Below are 16,942 nucleotides of genomic sequence, written 5' to 3'. Positions count from 1 at the left end.
CCTAGCGGTGACCATTGTAACCTTGTACTATGTAATGGAGCAGCGATTGTTTCATAAATCTGCAATATTGAAAGTTTCGAAGTAGCCATATTTTATAAAATACAATGGCTGTTTCTGATTTGTAGTAAACAATACAGCCCTGAAGGTACGAACTAAGGTGCTTCATAAAAATCAAAGTTGCAAGAGAAAAACATGCAACTCGGTGCTTTAGGGCATTACAAGAAGCCTGTGGGAGAAACGTCCTACCATACTGAACTATTGCTTTCAATCGAAAGCGTTAGATTGAACAAAAATGCTGCTGCAGATGGAGTCCGCCGTCTTCCAAGAATTTGGCAACGTATTGTTGACATGGCAGGATATTATATTTGAAGTATGTAATGTCAAAAATAACCTAAATAAATTTCGTGTCAAACAGTAACTATGTTGCCATTACTTTTCGAATGTCATAGTATATCTGTAAGGAAATTTGGATAAGAAACTGGCAGGTTATTTTATAGATACCCTCTTTCAGGGATAGGTTATTTTTAGTATAGGATCTCAGGTTTACTTCCTCTGCAAAATCCATCCCCTCGATCAGTTCGATAGTAGAGGCCGATCGCAAACTCGTGGCACCTGCGCGAAAGACGAATTGGCATCCACTTAACATGGACTCGCCCATGAGTCTTGCTGGGGGGGGGGGGGTTGAACAGTACGCTCTATGAGTAAGCAGTCGGCCGCGCACACAGAACCCCCCACTCCGAAGTCTCTGAAAGAATGCCGCGCATGTTGGTGCCACGAGTTTGCGATCGGGTTCTACAAACCTCTGATCCAATGGTAGCTACTAGGAGTATGGAACGATGACATTTAGATTATCTACGGGAATATTAAAAAAATCAAGTATAAAAATAATATTCAATTTATTTCACAGCAATATTCTAATATTTGGTACATCATCACAATAAATAAAAGGCACTATCATTATATTTACATTAATTATTCTTATATACAAATATTGATATTTTGTACACAAATATTGAGATCTTTTAAGTACTTCAACTTACAATAAATGTTTAATATCACTGTGAATAAGACGTGTGTAACCTAATGATTATGTGATTATGTACGATGAGGGCATAATAGTTGAGCGACTCGAGTATTTCCTAAGTCAAAGAATGCCAAACTGCGCATGCTCAGAGCGAAAAGCTTAGGTTTGTACAATGACGAGGTATTCGCTTCGCTTTTTTTGCTTAGCTTAAATATTATGCTGTTGAAGGAATTAAAAGTGTACCCTCTTATGAAAGGTACTACAGATATCGAAACATTTTCGCTCGCTCAACAATTTCCCTCAAAGTACAATTAAGCAAATATAGCAGGATAATAATATACTATATTCTCCCTCCATTGTACTATGTATTTCATAATTTACATATATGTATGCATTACAACCAACGTTTCGTTTCCCAAAAATAGTAATGAGTAAATGAATACATAATTCAAAGAGAAGTAGGTCAACGTTAGGTAATAATCGATTCTTTTCTGAACTATGTATCACCTGAGGAAGCTAGAAATTCCTCTTAAATCTTGCGTAGTTTTACAATGTTTAAAATTGCAGCAATTGTTATTATTTGTTTTGTAACCAAATTATTTAATTCTGAACTTAATAAATGTTTCTGGAATTGAAACATCAACTGTAATTATTATTTAGTAAACTGCTGAATAAAATTACGTAAATAAAAAAGTTAAGACTCACGCCGTTCAAAGCAAGAAAATTTAATCAATGGAGAAACGAATTTACAGCTCGAGAAGTCCAAAGAGAATAGCAAGTGAAAAAATGCGATATTTTAGGACGGGTTTTTGAAAACTTTAATTTCCTCTGACAGAATTCCACTAGTTTTTCATTAATAATAATAATAATAATAATAATAATAATAATAATAATAATAATAATAATAATAATAATAATAATAATAATAATAATGTGTAATGTATATACAGTGCATGTGTGCAGCTGCGTTGAACACTGCCGCTTCCATTCTACATTCGCGAGCGTGGAAAGATAAAATGTACGAGTATGCACTATACATACCAAGATTATAGTCGAAAGCGGCAAACTTATAAACAGTTTCGGCTATTTGTTTCTAGTAAAGAAGCTTGTGATAAAATTGTATTATGAGGAAATAAAACATGACTGCTAACGATTGTTAAATCATTGACGAAGAAGCTATTTTTTATTATTATAGAAACCTTAAAAGAGAGCAGCCTTTGAAAAAATGTTGTTTCAAGGCAATATAATTAAAAAGATTCAATGTATAAACTGAGACTAGCTTAAAATCACAACTCGATAAATATCAGTTGCATGGTTTCGGAGCTACTTCTATAATATTGTTAATCCGACCAAGCCGGATTTAGAGTTCAGTTTCATATACTTCTCATTTTTAGTCGGAAAGAGAACAGCGTTTCACAAAGATAGCTTCCACTCCAGGCAGAATGTGTGAGTAATGTGTAAACGGATTTTTTTTTCCGACTATTTCAGTTCCCTTTTAAACTCTAATCATTATTATAACATTCAACTGGTTCACAGCATTGCAGTACTGACTTATGGCTAACTTTATAAATGGACGGCAAATTTTGCACAGGGTTGTCATATTAAAAATCACTATTCCTTTACTTAATGTAAGAAATCGACCTCCTGAGCGTTATTTATTTTTCAGGAGAAGCTACGCTTAAGATTTAAGGGTTTCCTTAATTCTTTATCGCTTTTCAATCGGCGATACAATGATAAAAAAAACTGTCATTTGGAACGACATCTTATACGATAGACCCAAAATACTTATTGTACCTCATCGTAGCATATCTATGGCAACACTATATAATCTCTTGCGTAATAGTGTTCTAAATAAAATAATAACATAGACCAATCTGACATGAATTCAGTTCTGACTAGAGATGAACAAAACTAACTGCCGCTCTCGCTCGCTGTGTTCGCTGCATTTGTCTTTCGAGTCTCGGCTCGTCATTCTCGTGCGCTTCGAGTCTCGCTCGTCATTCTCGAAATAGCATTTGGTCGGCGTGGAAAGATTTCGTAACTTTGAATAACATACATCATTGAAATAAATAACATAAATGTTTAAATGGGACAAAAAGACAAAACAGAACATTATCTTAGTTATCAAAATGTTCTGGGTCTATTATATGGTTATATAAATAGAAAAAAAAAATAATTCTCAAATAAATTTACATTTCTAAAAAACATAAAATATGGCATTAATATCTTTTTACTTGAGATTGCACACTTGAACTTAAACGTATGAAAAGAAAATTCCTAGCCTTTTAATAAGAGCCTAGTAATTAAATAAAGACTGGGGAACGTATTATTATACATTGAAAAGTAGAGATGTTTCAAATAGACTACTTGATTGTTTATACATATATAACAGTTGCCAAAGTAAATAAACGTTCAGTCGGGTATAAACAACTGTGGTGATTCAAGGCTGCTTGACTTCGGGACTTCGGGAGATGGACAATATCGAGTCTCGGAAGACCTGGAAGTCTTTACGTCAAGGACGCGACGTAATACAACAATGTCGTGCGGGTTTTCGGCTTTGCGGGCGCTGTTATTCTCGCTTTCTCGATCGTTGTTCATCTCTAATTCTGTCGTTTCTGAGTATAATTATTTTTCTGAGGTAAATCATTGATACGGTTTTTGTGTAGTTGAGCGGTTTTAGATGCGGAAGCTCTATGCAGCAAAAGACGCAAAGGTATTGAGTTTATTTCCCTTTCCTTAAAAAGAGTCAAAGTTGTTCTTCCAAGTATTGAACTGTACTAGAAATAAATGATTTAAGACTGAATAGTTTAAAAAAAATTCTATTTTTCTATCTCATTCGCTCCTTAGTGTCATATTTGTAATTAAATAAATTTATAATAATAGATATCTACACTACACTGACATGAGAGATAAACCCAAATCCTTTGTGACAATTTAGTGCTGCTTCCTTTACGTTTAGAAGCTGAATACATGCAACCTAGGTACAACTACGTTTACAATTACGCCATGACATGTTTAACACGTGTTAACCTACATGTTAGTACTATAAAGATCGCCTTTCTTCATCTTCAATTCAAGGGCCTCATTCAGGCGATTTTCCATATCCTCAAGATCTCTGACGTCGTCGAGCCATGTGACTATGGTGACGCTGCTCTTACAGTCCTCTTCCCTCGAAGTGTATGACGTCACAGGGTCAACAGGGCTGGTGCGTCCTGTGACAGGAGTCAGGTCCGGGGAGAAGTCTCCTTGTTCCGGTGATTGTGGACAGACCTCCCTCCTGGGGGCCCCAAGCTTCTTTAAAACCTAGAACAGTAAATCATACTTTATCATTCTCACATATTTACTTATTATAATACTCATTATGCATTTGCAGGGATCTATTCGGAATATATTTTATTAAAAACGATAAAGTAGAGAGTGCAGAAGTTCTCAAATTACGTTGCCGTGCGATACCTCAATAGGAACGAATTCCTACACTAGGGAACGGAGACATTGCAATATAGGCCTAACGTATCAGCATTAATCGTACTGCCAAACAAACAGAGATGCAATTTTGTCTACTCATCAAAGATGTAATTGCAAAATTAAATCAAAATACTTTAAATCATGTGATGAGAGCTTCACCAGTTTAGACAAGTTTCAAATAAAAACCGCCGGGAAGAAAGTACTAGGTAGACATCATATGAGATATTAGACTATATAGGGGAAAACTTGCAAGCAATAAGCATAATTGACTGGAAAATGTTTGTTTGGATAGAGCAGTCATGTCAATTGACGCCCATAGGCGCAAGTGCGCGCTTTAGAGCTCAGGAGAGCCTGAGCGCTTTACAACGGAAAGGAAAGAGACAGACAAAGAGGCAGTATATGTCGCTTGGTCGAGCTATATACAGGGATGGCCAACACTGAATCAATAGATAAAGGAAAAGAACTTATTAAAACTGTATCCATGTTAATTTTTTATATTTGTCTGAGAAGTATAAGTGCATTATAAGAATGAAAATTTTTAATTTTAATGCTCATTTTTCACAAGCTTGTTTTTTCATTCAAAAGAAATATTTTCTCAACTTTTTTTATGCAAAAGTGAAATTTTAAGATATAGGCCTATTTATTTAGTAGCCTAATAGGTACTGAAACAATATTTTCATAAATCTAATATACCGTAAATACGTATTACTGAAGATAGTATATTACAAATTTTGAAAATATTCGCATGGAAAATGTTTGTAAGGAAATGAATTAACAAAGCAACTACTGTTACATAACAAGCAAAATATATGTGCCCATGTGTTGTGAAAATGCCAGCTCTATAGCTTCAGAAGATTTCGAGAAAATAATTAATATCCTGATGATAGGAAGTTGCTCACCAATATCACCTTAAAAGCATAATGCGATAAGAGTTTTTTATGGAATATTAGTTACACTTAAAACATATACAGCACCTAGGTACCTTTGCTTTGTAGTATAATATTGTTTTGATTAGTTTATTGATTACTTTTATAAGGCTAAAGATACCATCAATATCAATTCAAACTTATCATGTCATACTCAATATTTTTTTTTGGGGGGGGGGTATCACTTTCGTTATGAATTATGTGTTTCATCCACTTAGTACAGTATAGTTGTACTACTATGGAATTTATGTGAATATTCCTTCTTAACTCTTTATTATGTTATTAAGTTTAAAATACAACTGCAATATTAAGAAATTGGTGTTAGTACTTTTGTTTTACAGGCAATATAGATAATATCAAACATAAAGAAGCATATAAAAATAAAGACATAAAATTTCATGTTCCGTTTGAAGTTTGTGCACCACTGTTTTCTTAATCCAACAGGCTGCTTATTTCTCCTTCCATGCCAAGCGCTTGATGCCCGCGCACGACGTTAAGGTCGGAAAAATGCGCTTGCTTTGACATCACTGGATAGAGTAATACAACACAGTATTAGTTGATCTACAGCAAAAAACATTCACGGCTTCTGAAATGATGATGATGATGATGATGATGATGATGATGATGATGATGATGATACTCTTTTTCCAGTTACAATAACAATTCAGAATTAAGGTGACATTCTGATTAAGTGACAATGGAAAGAAAACATCAACAAAAACCAAGTTAAAACTGAAAAACCTACCCTATAATAGCTATTTATGCAATAGGTTGCAAAACGATAGCGTTTTAAGCACGAGAATTTCACAGATTGCTTAAAACGCTAGTTTCGCACGTATTTCAAACAATATTTTTTTAGACAGTCACTCGAGAATTCCTTAAGTAGGCCTATTTATATTTTAAAGAGAATAAAATTGTTGATTCGTTCTCTCACAATGGCGAACTTCTGATGTTAAAAACCAAGGAATATTACATTCATACGGAAAGAGATAAATTTCACAGCCTTTGGATAGGTAGTAGGCTATGGTGATTGTTTTGCTGGTTGTTAGGAAGTTGTTTAAGTGGAATTCTGCTTGTCATGTAATTTTGGAATATACAGGGAGGCCACAAAGTCCCCCTATAATAACCAACATAAGCCCCTAAACTTAAAGAAATAAAATGAACAACAGTTCTTTAGAGGAGTTTTCTTGAGATATGAACCATTACTTGTCCAAAGGATCAGTCTGTGTACCGTCATTCTCTAAAAGAGTGAACCTACCTCGATTTTTCAGCTCCTGAAACGTTACAGAAATTATAAATATCTCTAACAGCCGCCAGTAACAGAAACCTCTCCCCGAACATCAGTAGGCCGTCACCCAAACAGTTCCCGACTGGTACTATTATCTGACATGATCTAGCAAGAGACGCTGCACGAGTCCCACTTCGGGGAACGACATCAATAATCTCTGATTCAGCATTAGAAATATTCCTTGATCTATCAACAGGTACCGCCTATCAGTAGCCTCCATCCGGATAAGGCACTGTCATGAACGTTGCTCATATATGCCGTAACTGACCGGTCGTCTACATCCGACATTATCGAAGCTCGTACACCTTACCCTGAAAATATTTTGACGCAGAACTGCGTCTTTCTTTCCATTAGGTATGGGAGGTAACTTGGCAAAAGACCGCCACGTAAAAATGCAACCCCCATCCAGAAGGAGATCCAGGGGAACGAGAGAAATACGACTACAGGGGAAAGACAAGGAGAACCAGGATAATACGAGAACAAGAAAAATACGATGAGAATAACAGGAATGCAAGGAGAACCAGGATAATACGAGAACAAGAAAAATACGATGAGAATAACAGGAATGCAAGGAGAACAAGGGAACGATAAGGAAAACAAGTGAAATAATACAGGAAGAATAGGATGATACAAGGAGAACAAGTGGAATAATGTAGGAAGAACAGGAGGATACAAGGAGAACAAGAGAACGACAAGGAGAACAGAGAAACGGCAACGAGAACAAGGGGATTAGAAGGGAATATAAGAAGAATAGGGGGATACAAGGGAACAAATGGTATACAAGAAAACAAAGGAAATACAAGAGAACAGAGATATAGAAGGAGAACAAGGAAACAAAGAGAATACTAGGAAATAAGGAGAGTGCAAGAAAAAAAGGACATGACAAAGTGATTGCACTCACACGTACCTCCACGTAAAAGTACATAGCATAGCAAAGGTATACCCCTGTCTATTTTATTATTAGGCCTATATGTTGAGAGAAGTTCTATGGAAAACGGAACACCGAGAAAAACTTCATCCTCCGATCTTGTCTAACTAAATTATCATTTCACGATTAAATCCTAATGGAAAACTTAAACTTGTGTAAAAATAAATGTATGCAATACTTTAACCAAATAGACAGTAAAGGCTGGTTCAAAATAAACCGGGAACGGAAACAACAACGAAACGGAAATAATGTTAAAATAAATATATTTAAATGTGAGCATTCTAAATGTGAGCATTCATAACAATTACTTGTGAATGCTCACATTTAAATACATTTATTTTAACAATATTTCCGTTCTCGTCCTCGTTGTCATTTCCGTTCCCGGTTTGTTGTGAACCAGCCTTAATTGATTTCCGAAACTAGTGTTCTAGTAATGAACCAGATACATCCTGGACAACCCACGTGTAGATGACGTGATCATTACAGTCTTCAATTTTGATGAAAGTATACTATAATGCTAATCTTTATGATGATGATGATGATGATGAGATGATGATGATGATGACGATGACATTGTAAGCAATTTAAAACATTTAGCCTATATTCTTCTGCAAGCACATATTCATAAACATTGTTTATTTTTAAAATTGATACCTCGTTATCTGCTTCTATTTCATATTGATGGGATAGAAATCTTAATACTTTTTCTTTATCGGTTCTCTTTCACATTTCACCATTTTGAATTAACATTAAATACTGACAAAAAAGCGGCATCTCCATGAAACAGCAAGGAACAATAAGGCAAAAGGCACTGAGTGTGGCAGAAGATAAATTCCCAGTTCCTTCTTTGATTATCGAACCGGAACTGCTAAGTCCGAAGACAGACGCTACTAATCAGCCATAACGGAGTACAGGATCTGTGATTTAGTTAAAAAAAAAAAAAAAAAAAAAAAAAAAAAAGGAGCGAGCATGCGCGAACACAGACAGCCCATTGTGGGGATGCAGAAATTAGCATCGTCGAGGTGGCTCGTATCAGTACAGTGGCTTGTCTAGCTGTATGTAGTATTAGTTATCAGCTGCATTTTTCGGCAGAGACCAATTTAGAAGTTCATTCATCTGAACATAATTAAAGAAAGTAGATTCAGACAGGAACTAAAACACAAACTCATTGTGTAATTTTTTTCCGATTCGAATGGCTGTCAATTCTCCAAGAAACAAAGAAAAACGGAAGTCCCCAAATTGCTTTACTATAACGAATTATAACACTGGGGAACAGAAATTGTAACATACCGTCATTAATTTCATTCCCAAATACACATAGATGCATTTCTGCCTCATCATCAAGGATAGATGGCCTTTATTGTAGGTCCCCCCTCCCGATTTAATTATTTAAAGTGTAATTCCAATTACAGTGAATACTCAGAGCTGAGATATTGTGATCACTCAGTAACAATGGAAAGAAAATATCAGAAGAATCCGAATTAAACTGGAAAGTCTGTCCTGTAATCATTTTATCCATTACAATTCTCGCACTCAAGGCGTGTCCGAAGCAATAGATAGCGTCCAATCACTGCTGAATGCAGGCCGCAACACTTCAGAGTACACTCTTAGACAAAAAAAAAAATGACCGGACTCTTGAAGCGTAAATTTTTATAAGTTCCGTTCGGCTGTGCGCCTGATACACAAGACTAAAATCAGATAGTAAGGACGAAACCAGCGAGATCCAAGAACATACTCTTATACCGGCAAACAGCTGTATATGTGTCATAGCTCCGTGGTAAAACTCTGGCTTCCCACACAGAAAACCCGGGTTCTTATCCGCCTTCGTATAAGTATATAATTTGTTTCGTTTTATTTTTTCTCTAGCTAGAAACAAATGATACATTTATTAATGTGCACAGGAGTTTGGATTAGTTGAACAATTAAACAAAAACTTTCGGTAATATCAGAGACTTCTTCCTAATTACCCTTGAATTAAAATAGATGTTTAGTTCTTGGATCTTCTCCCCTCTCCATAAGGAATATTGATCAGTTACTATAATTTGTATAAGTACTAGTAGTAGTAGTAGTAGTAGTAGTAGTAGTAGTAGTAGTAGTAGTAGTAGTAGTAGTAGTAGTAGTAGTAGTAGTAGTAATAATAGTCAAATAATAATAATAATAATAATAATAATAATAATAATGAAACAACCAGAATAATAACAATAATAATATTCATAGTATCACAAACACAATAATAATAATAATAATAATAATAATAATAATAATAATAATAATATTCATAGTATCACAAACACAATAATAATAATAATAATAACAATAATAACAATAATAACAATAACAATAATAATAATAATAATAATAATAATAATAATAATAATGACCACAGATTATTCCGCCTTGCATTTTCAGAGGAAAATGTTAATTTCGATTGGAATAAGGTAATATTTTCAGACGAAGTTACTTTTTCCTCTGACAATTACAGGAGGCAAATAGTCTACCGTTCACGGGGATACCGATACGATCCTACGCATGTGGCAACTCGCTTTCGCAGTGGCCGTGTATCTGTTCTATATTGGGGCTGGATGTCCAGTGACGGTCTGGGTGTTCCGTGGCGGCTCGACGGAAATCTTAATGCCCAACAATACAAGGTCTTATTGGAAAATGTTATGCTTCCCTCTGATACATTCTGATGATGATGAGATCATATTTCAACAGGTTAATCATCGTGTTCACACATGTGCCGACGTCATGAGATGGTTTTCAGAGAAGCCATATATCAGACTGATAGAATGGCCTCCCTGTTCACCAGATCTGAATGTCCTAGAAAAAGTGTGGTCGGAGGTGAAGAAAACTGTGAACGCGATACCACGTCGGCCGACCACAAAAGATGCACTCTGGAACATTATCGAGGACGCTTGGGATCATGTATCTTCACGTCACGTCGACAGTACCTGAGACGCGTGATCGCATCCAAACCCCGTAGGATGCAGGCGGTTATAGATGTGGAGGGATTACATACCCGGTATTGAATTTTTTTGTCTATTTTGATTTTTGTTTATTGGTCTCAGAGATGTATATCTTTATTTTGTTTAATACAAAGAAAAGGATAATGTCTGTTTATTCCTATCCGAGAAGGATTTCTTTTACTTAAGGTTTATTATTGTTTATTTCTATCCGAGAAGATTTCGTTTAGTCTCTTTAAATACAAGATACAAGGGAAAAGGTTGCTATTATGTATCTAACTTGCCCTTTGTAAATATTAACTTTCTGTTAAATATTTCACAATACTGGTTATTATCGTTACACAGTACAAGGCCACAATGCTACCGACTACGCTCTGCGAGAGAGACTATGAGTCTTTAAGATGCATGTTATATAATAATCATATAGTGGTGGCAGTGGAGTATCGGAAACATTTACGACAGAAGAAATTCATCCGCGTGTGTATCATGCTCTGACGAATGCACCCGAAGTTTTCCGAATCGGACATAGAATCTGGAGCCCGGTCATTTTTTTTGTCTAAGAGTGTACATTTGAGGAGTGGGGATGGAGAAATAGCGGATGCAAATCACAAAGTGTGGCGATGGTGGATTACTTCATTTAAGTGTTACCAGAGGCTGCTTATTTGTGTAATTATCAACAGAAATAATACATATTTATACAAAATGATTTCATTAAATATTTCCCTACAGTTACTTTTTCTCTTCTTACTCACTACAGTGCACTGCGAAATCGAGTTCTAATCAAAGTCTACTTATTGTACTTGCATGCGAATTATGAAAGCTCCCACCCTCCCACCCCCGTGGTTATCTAGTCAAATGATTACTGTGTTAGTCATTACATAAGAGATCCGTGGTTCGAACCCGGCCGATGGCAGTGGATTTTAAAGAGCAATAAAACTCTTAACATTATTTCCTCAGAGAGGAAAGTAAAGCTGAAAGTCCATTGTCTTACATTTAAGGCAAATAAGAACTCAGTTCCTGGTAGAGGACTCCGGACAAAATTTTGTCTATCACATTGAACATAAACGCTGAACAACATCTATAGTTGGAAGCGTCATTAAATAAAATACTTCTATTGAACCTACTAACCGCCCTTATTTGAAATGATAATACAGGTGTCTCAGGAGGAAAGTAAAATACTTCGAGATAATGTAGTTTGGCTTAACCTACAGTACATCGATGTAGATTAACCCAAACTACATTATCCTGAAGTATTTTACATTCGTCCTGAGATATCCTGTATAAGCGAATGTTTTTTAGCTCAATTTTAGTTTGCTTAGGTTAGTTTTAGTTTTCTTACGTTAGCCTCGGATTTCTGAAGTTAGTCTTAGTTTCTTTAACGGAGCATCTAACCCAGGGACCGTCAAGTGACTACACTCTCGTGCGTACGTACAAACCCTCAAGCCCTGACGTACGGCTGCGGGCAAGGGAAGCTGCTTCCACAGTGGCGGAGCTAAGAACTTGTATGTGAACCAAATTTGTGATAAGAATGTAAATTAATTTCAGCTTTTAATTGAAGCACGCTTTCACTGTTAATTGCACCATACTGAAAAACAGTACTCTATACAATTTTGTACAGTTAACTATATACGAAACAAATTTTTGCATGTTTGCACAATAATGAAACAAAACAAAATATACACTTTTATACAGATTAATATACTGTTTGTCTTCTTCTCTGTTTGTCTTCTTCTCATTGCTATACAATTCAATTAACAAAATAAAACAACAGTACAAACGTTGTCATTCAAATACAATTCTCTAATAATAGTACTTTTTCTTAAACATCAGAGATCCGCTGCGATTTTTGCAGTTTTCTGTTAGTAAGCAGCTATTTAATTCTCGGAGCTATTGTTTTAGTACCAGCCAATCGCAAACATGCTTTCAATTGTTCATCACTTAGTTGTTTCTGTGACGTGACTTTGTAAACTTCATTAAACAAAACAGTGTTTCGCATACGTAGGTTGTCCCGAACATTTACAACGTTCTTGCAGCAAGATTGTACTGTTTAGGAAACCTTTCTCGTGGAAAACAAGTATAGAAATGGTTAATACTTTTTGTTTTGATACTTATCCTTTAGCTCAATATCGCTTTGTAAATCAAGTATTTCTAATTGTAGTTCAGCAGGAATATCCAGGACACTCACTGAAAAAGATATTGCAAATATCTTAAATTGTTGTTCAAGATCTCTAATATCCTCAAATCTACGTTCGAAACTTCGCACAATTGTTGCATTATTCTTATATATTCTTTCATGTCCAAGGCTTCTAACAGGTTTCCCATGTACATCCATAAATAAGGCAGTTTCATTTCTAAGTACGAGAAAACGTTCCAGAATTTTTCGACTTCACCACCTTACCTCGGTATGGTAGAGTAAATCCCCATACTGTTAATACCATCAAGCAGTGCTCTGAAGTCCCTGTGATTGAGTCCTTTAGACCTTATGAAATTAATTGTTCGCATAACAACATCCATTACATTGCTAAGGTTCATGTTTTAGCACATAAATATTCCTGGTGCAAAATGCAGTGCACCGGTGCCCCCAAGCGACCTCGATAGGTTCCACCACTGATAGACTGCAGTGTACAAGTGTACTGCCCGCAGTGGAAGCCGTAAGCAGGCCTGTACGCCCTCTCGCGATCTTGACTTGACTTGGCGGAGCCTGATCTAACCTGAAGATACCAAAGCGAACCAAAACTAACCTAAAGAAACTAAGGTGAAAAACAGGCCTAACATAACTTAAACTAAACTAGCCTCGGAAAATTAAAAACCAAGTCTTGTGGAAAAAGACTGTATTAATTATCATATTATTACTAATTTTATTATTGTTATTATTATTATGATTATAATTATTATTATTATTATTATTATTATTATTATTATTATTACTGCGAATTCGATCCTTTTAATGTACAGACTTACTTTTGTTATTGCAATGACTCATAATTTATTTCTTTTTGTATAAATTATACTTAATTTTCATGTAACATTTCCAGTACCTATTCTTATAGTGTTGATGAGTGAAGAAGTATTCGTTTAGGATTATTTTATTTTTATTTGCTCCCAATGAACTTTACAAAATTAAATATTTTTATTTACTTATTTTAAATTTTGTATTACTATCATTGTAAACATTGTATTCAATTTTTAATTGTATATTATTATTGTAGACTTACTTACTTACCTACTTATTGGCTTTTAAGGAACCCGGAGGTTCATTGCCGCCCTCACATAAGCCCGTCATTGATCCCTATCCTGAGCAAGATTAATCCAGTCTCTACCATCATATCCCACCTCTCTCAAATCCATTTTAATATTATCTTCCCATCTACGTCTCGGCCTCCCCAAAGGTCTTTTTCCCGCCGGCCTCCCAACTAACACTCTATATGCATTTCTGGATTCGCCCATACGTGCTACATGCCCTGCCCATCTCAAGCGTCTGGATTTAATGTTTCTAATTATGTCAGGTGAAGAATGCAATGCTTGCAGCTCTGCGTTGTGTAACTTACTCCATTCTCCTGTAACTTCATCCCTCTTAGCCCCAAATATTTTCCTAAGAACCTTATTCTCAAACACCCTTAATCTCTGTTCCTCTCTCAAAGTGAGAGTCCAAGCTTCACAACCATATAGAACAACCGGTAATATAACTGTTTTATAAATTCTAACTTTCAGATTTTTCGACAGCAGACTGGATGATAAAAGCTTCTCAACCGAATAATAACACGCATTTCCCATATTTATTCTGTGTTTAATTTCCTCCCGAGTGTCATTTATATTTGTTACTGTTGCTGCAAGATATTTGAATTTTTCCACCTCTTCGAAGGATAAATCTCCAATTTTTATATTTCCATTTCGGTCAATATTCTGGTCACGAGACATAATCATATACTTTGTTTTTTCGGGATTTACTTCCAAACCGATCGCTTTACTTGCTTCAAGTAAAATTTCCGTGTTTTCCCTAATCGTTTGTGGATTTTCTCCTAACATATTCACGGGTTTTCATAATCCAGATCGATGTGATAATATAACGAAAGTTCAACGACGAATTGAATTGCAGACAAAACTTAAATAAGCACAACGAGAAAACTTGCCACAACTCTTTCGACTACTAAACATTTCGCACGGTTTGTTCCTTTGCTAAGAAATCATGAATTGACTAATCTACGGTCAAACCCAAGACTGCTACTGTATGTTCAAACAAGGTTCAACATTCTGATCTATCCGCTGCCTCAACATTGAGAATCTTCACCAAGTTTTAAATGCCCAAATGTGGATCGATTGCTCCTATTGTCGGAAGGATTTTAAACGTCCCACCGTGGGCACTTCAATGGCACATTGTGGTCCAGAACTGAATGCAACAGCTGTCAATGAAGGCCGTCTATTGTGTCAGCCATTTCTGTTGTGCAAGCGCTTTTAAATGTCGAGACCAGAATGGCTGTTGCGTGTACTACAGTCAGTATACTACGACCCAAAAATGGAAACAAGTGCAGCCTGATCAGAACTGGGAAGTTTCAATTTGATACTAACTTCAAATTGTCACTTTGACCTAACGTAAACTGTTAACCGAACTAGGTTGCCAGGCTTCAAATTTCGTAGACTCCAAGTGAGAAGACGGTATTGGGCCAGGTTCCCTCGGAAAACATCCAATTTACAAGTAATGTCTATTAATTTACCATAACCACGAATTCACGAAACCTCGGGTTCGAATCCCCAATGACAAATAGCGCTACCGACAGACAAGTGAACAGCCTAGCTTACGACTTAGGATGCCATGCTACGTGAAAATAGTTTTAATAAAAAAGTTGTCATCTTTTATAACATTCTCGAGAAGTCCCTTCAGTGGGATAGTGAATCCAAAAATGAGCCAAGTCAACAGGTTTAGAGTTTGCGGGATGACGATGATCATGGAAGTGATGATGATGATTTGTGTAGCGACGACTACGCGATAGTGATTGCGTGGTGATCATTGCGTGATGGTGATTACGTGCTGTTGATAGGGCGATGATGATTGTGGTAATTGCAATCACAGTGACTTGTTACACCTATAAGCTACAAATAATAATAGTGCATGTGTCATTCAGTGAATGTTCAACAAAAACACTATTCAAATTAAAGGGGAAATTCACTTTATCAGTTGGCAGCAGCTGTTGACACGTGGTTAAACCAAGAACATTTATTTGTGTTCACTGTCAGGTCAAAATAATTGAATTATGAGAGTTCTGTTCGAAAACTGCAATCTAGTTGAACAGAAAAGTGTCGCCACATTTTCCTTTTCACGTATTTCATGCGCAAATGAAACCTACAAACTATTTTTTTATAGTAGCTACAATATGGTAAATCTTTTATGAATTTATAAAATATTATACAGTAGACTAGGCCTATAATGATTTAAAAAAGTATTGGAAGACAATAACAAGCAGTTAATGCAGTTTTTAATACAGGGATACAATGACAGGACGATCAAGATGACAGGTGACTGATAGAACTGTTCATTCCATAATTAGCAAGTTGAAACTATCGAAAAAATAGTGAAGGTGTAATTTTATTAATGTTAATGAAATAGGGTCTTATTAAATATCCTTAATTATTAAATGACACTAATAAAAACAGTAAAATTCTTACCTTCATGCATTTCTTCCCGGTACTGCAAATCAACTTTCGAACCGGAAATGGAGCCATTTTCGACAGTCAGATGTTCGGAGTAAAGTGCTGCCGTCGATACGGAATCCTGTGATAGCTGAATACTGTCCGTCGCCTGTAGCACGAATGGGGCACGCAGCGTGCATCCCTCGAGTAGATATATAACCTCATAGTAATCCCAGATGTATTAGGGTTAGAGGCGGAGTCTTGTGCGCGGGTGGAGGAGAGGCGGCCGACAACAGCTGAGTCGCGTGGATCTCATTCATGCGGGGGGGATGACGAGTCGTGAGAACCGCATTTAGGCACGCGTTCTCACACGATCCACGCATGCGCGACTCCGATGGGGGGTGTTATTCAGTTTATTCCCTTTCCTTATTTAAATTAGCATATATTGTTTATGGGGTTATCGTTGAATATCTTCTATTTATTTTCTCACGTAAGTCCGTGAATGTGTCTTTGTCACGCGATATTATCTTGCTGCAGGGTTACAGTCCTACTTTGCGATATACAAATATTTATATTTTTGGCACATACCGGACCACTATTCTGATGTCACGTTTTATGATTTCATATTATAAATATGTCTTTCATTTTGTAGAATAAATATGTGCTCTTTATAGATAAAAGTATACTGTAATTAAATCGCTGAGTAAAAATAGCCACGAAGTG

At 36.0% G+C, this 16,942-nt stretch overlaps 1 protein-coding gene across 1 annotated transcript; it reads right to left on the bottom strand.

Moving 5' to 3' along the window:
• Window positions 1–908: 908 nt before the first annotated feature.
• LOC138715313 (uncharacterized) lies at window positions 909–16,407 on the bottom strand. The gene is made up of 2 exons (XM_069848095.1): window positions 16,256–16,407; window positions 909–4,327 (listed from the first exon to the last, which is right to left on the bottom strand). The coding sequence occupies exons 1-2, from the start codon at window positions 16,310–16,312 to the stop codon at window positions 4,055–4,057; spliced, it is 330 nt and encodes a 109-aa protein (XP_069704196.1). The 5' UTR covers window positions 16,313–16,407; the 3' UTR covers window positions 909–4,054.
• Between the last annotated feature and the right edge of the window lie 535 nt (window positions 16,408–16,942).

This window comes from Periplaneta americana, chromosome 15 (assembly GCF_040183065.1).
Source record: "Periplaneta americana isolate PAMFEO1 chromosome 15, P.americana_PAMFEO1_priV1, whole genome shotgun sequence".
NCBI lineage: Eukaryota > Metazoa > Arthropoda > Insecta > Blattodea > Blattidae > Periplaneta > Periplaneta americana.
This window is presented reverse-complemented; position numbering and strand designations above follow the sequence as displayed.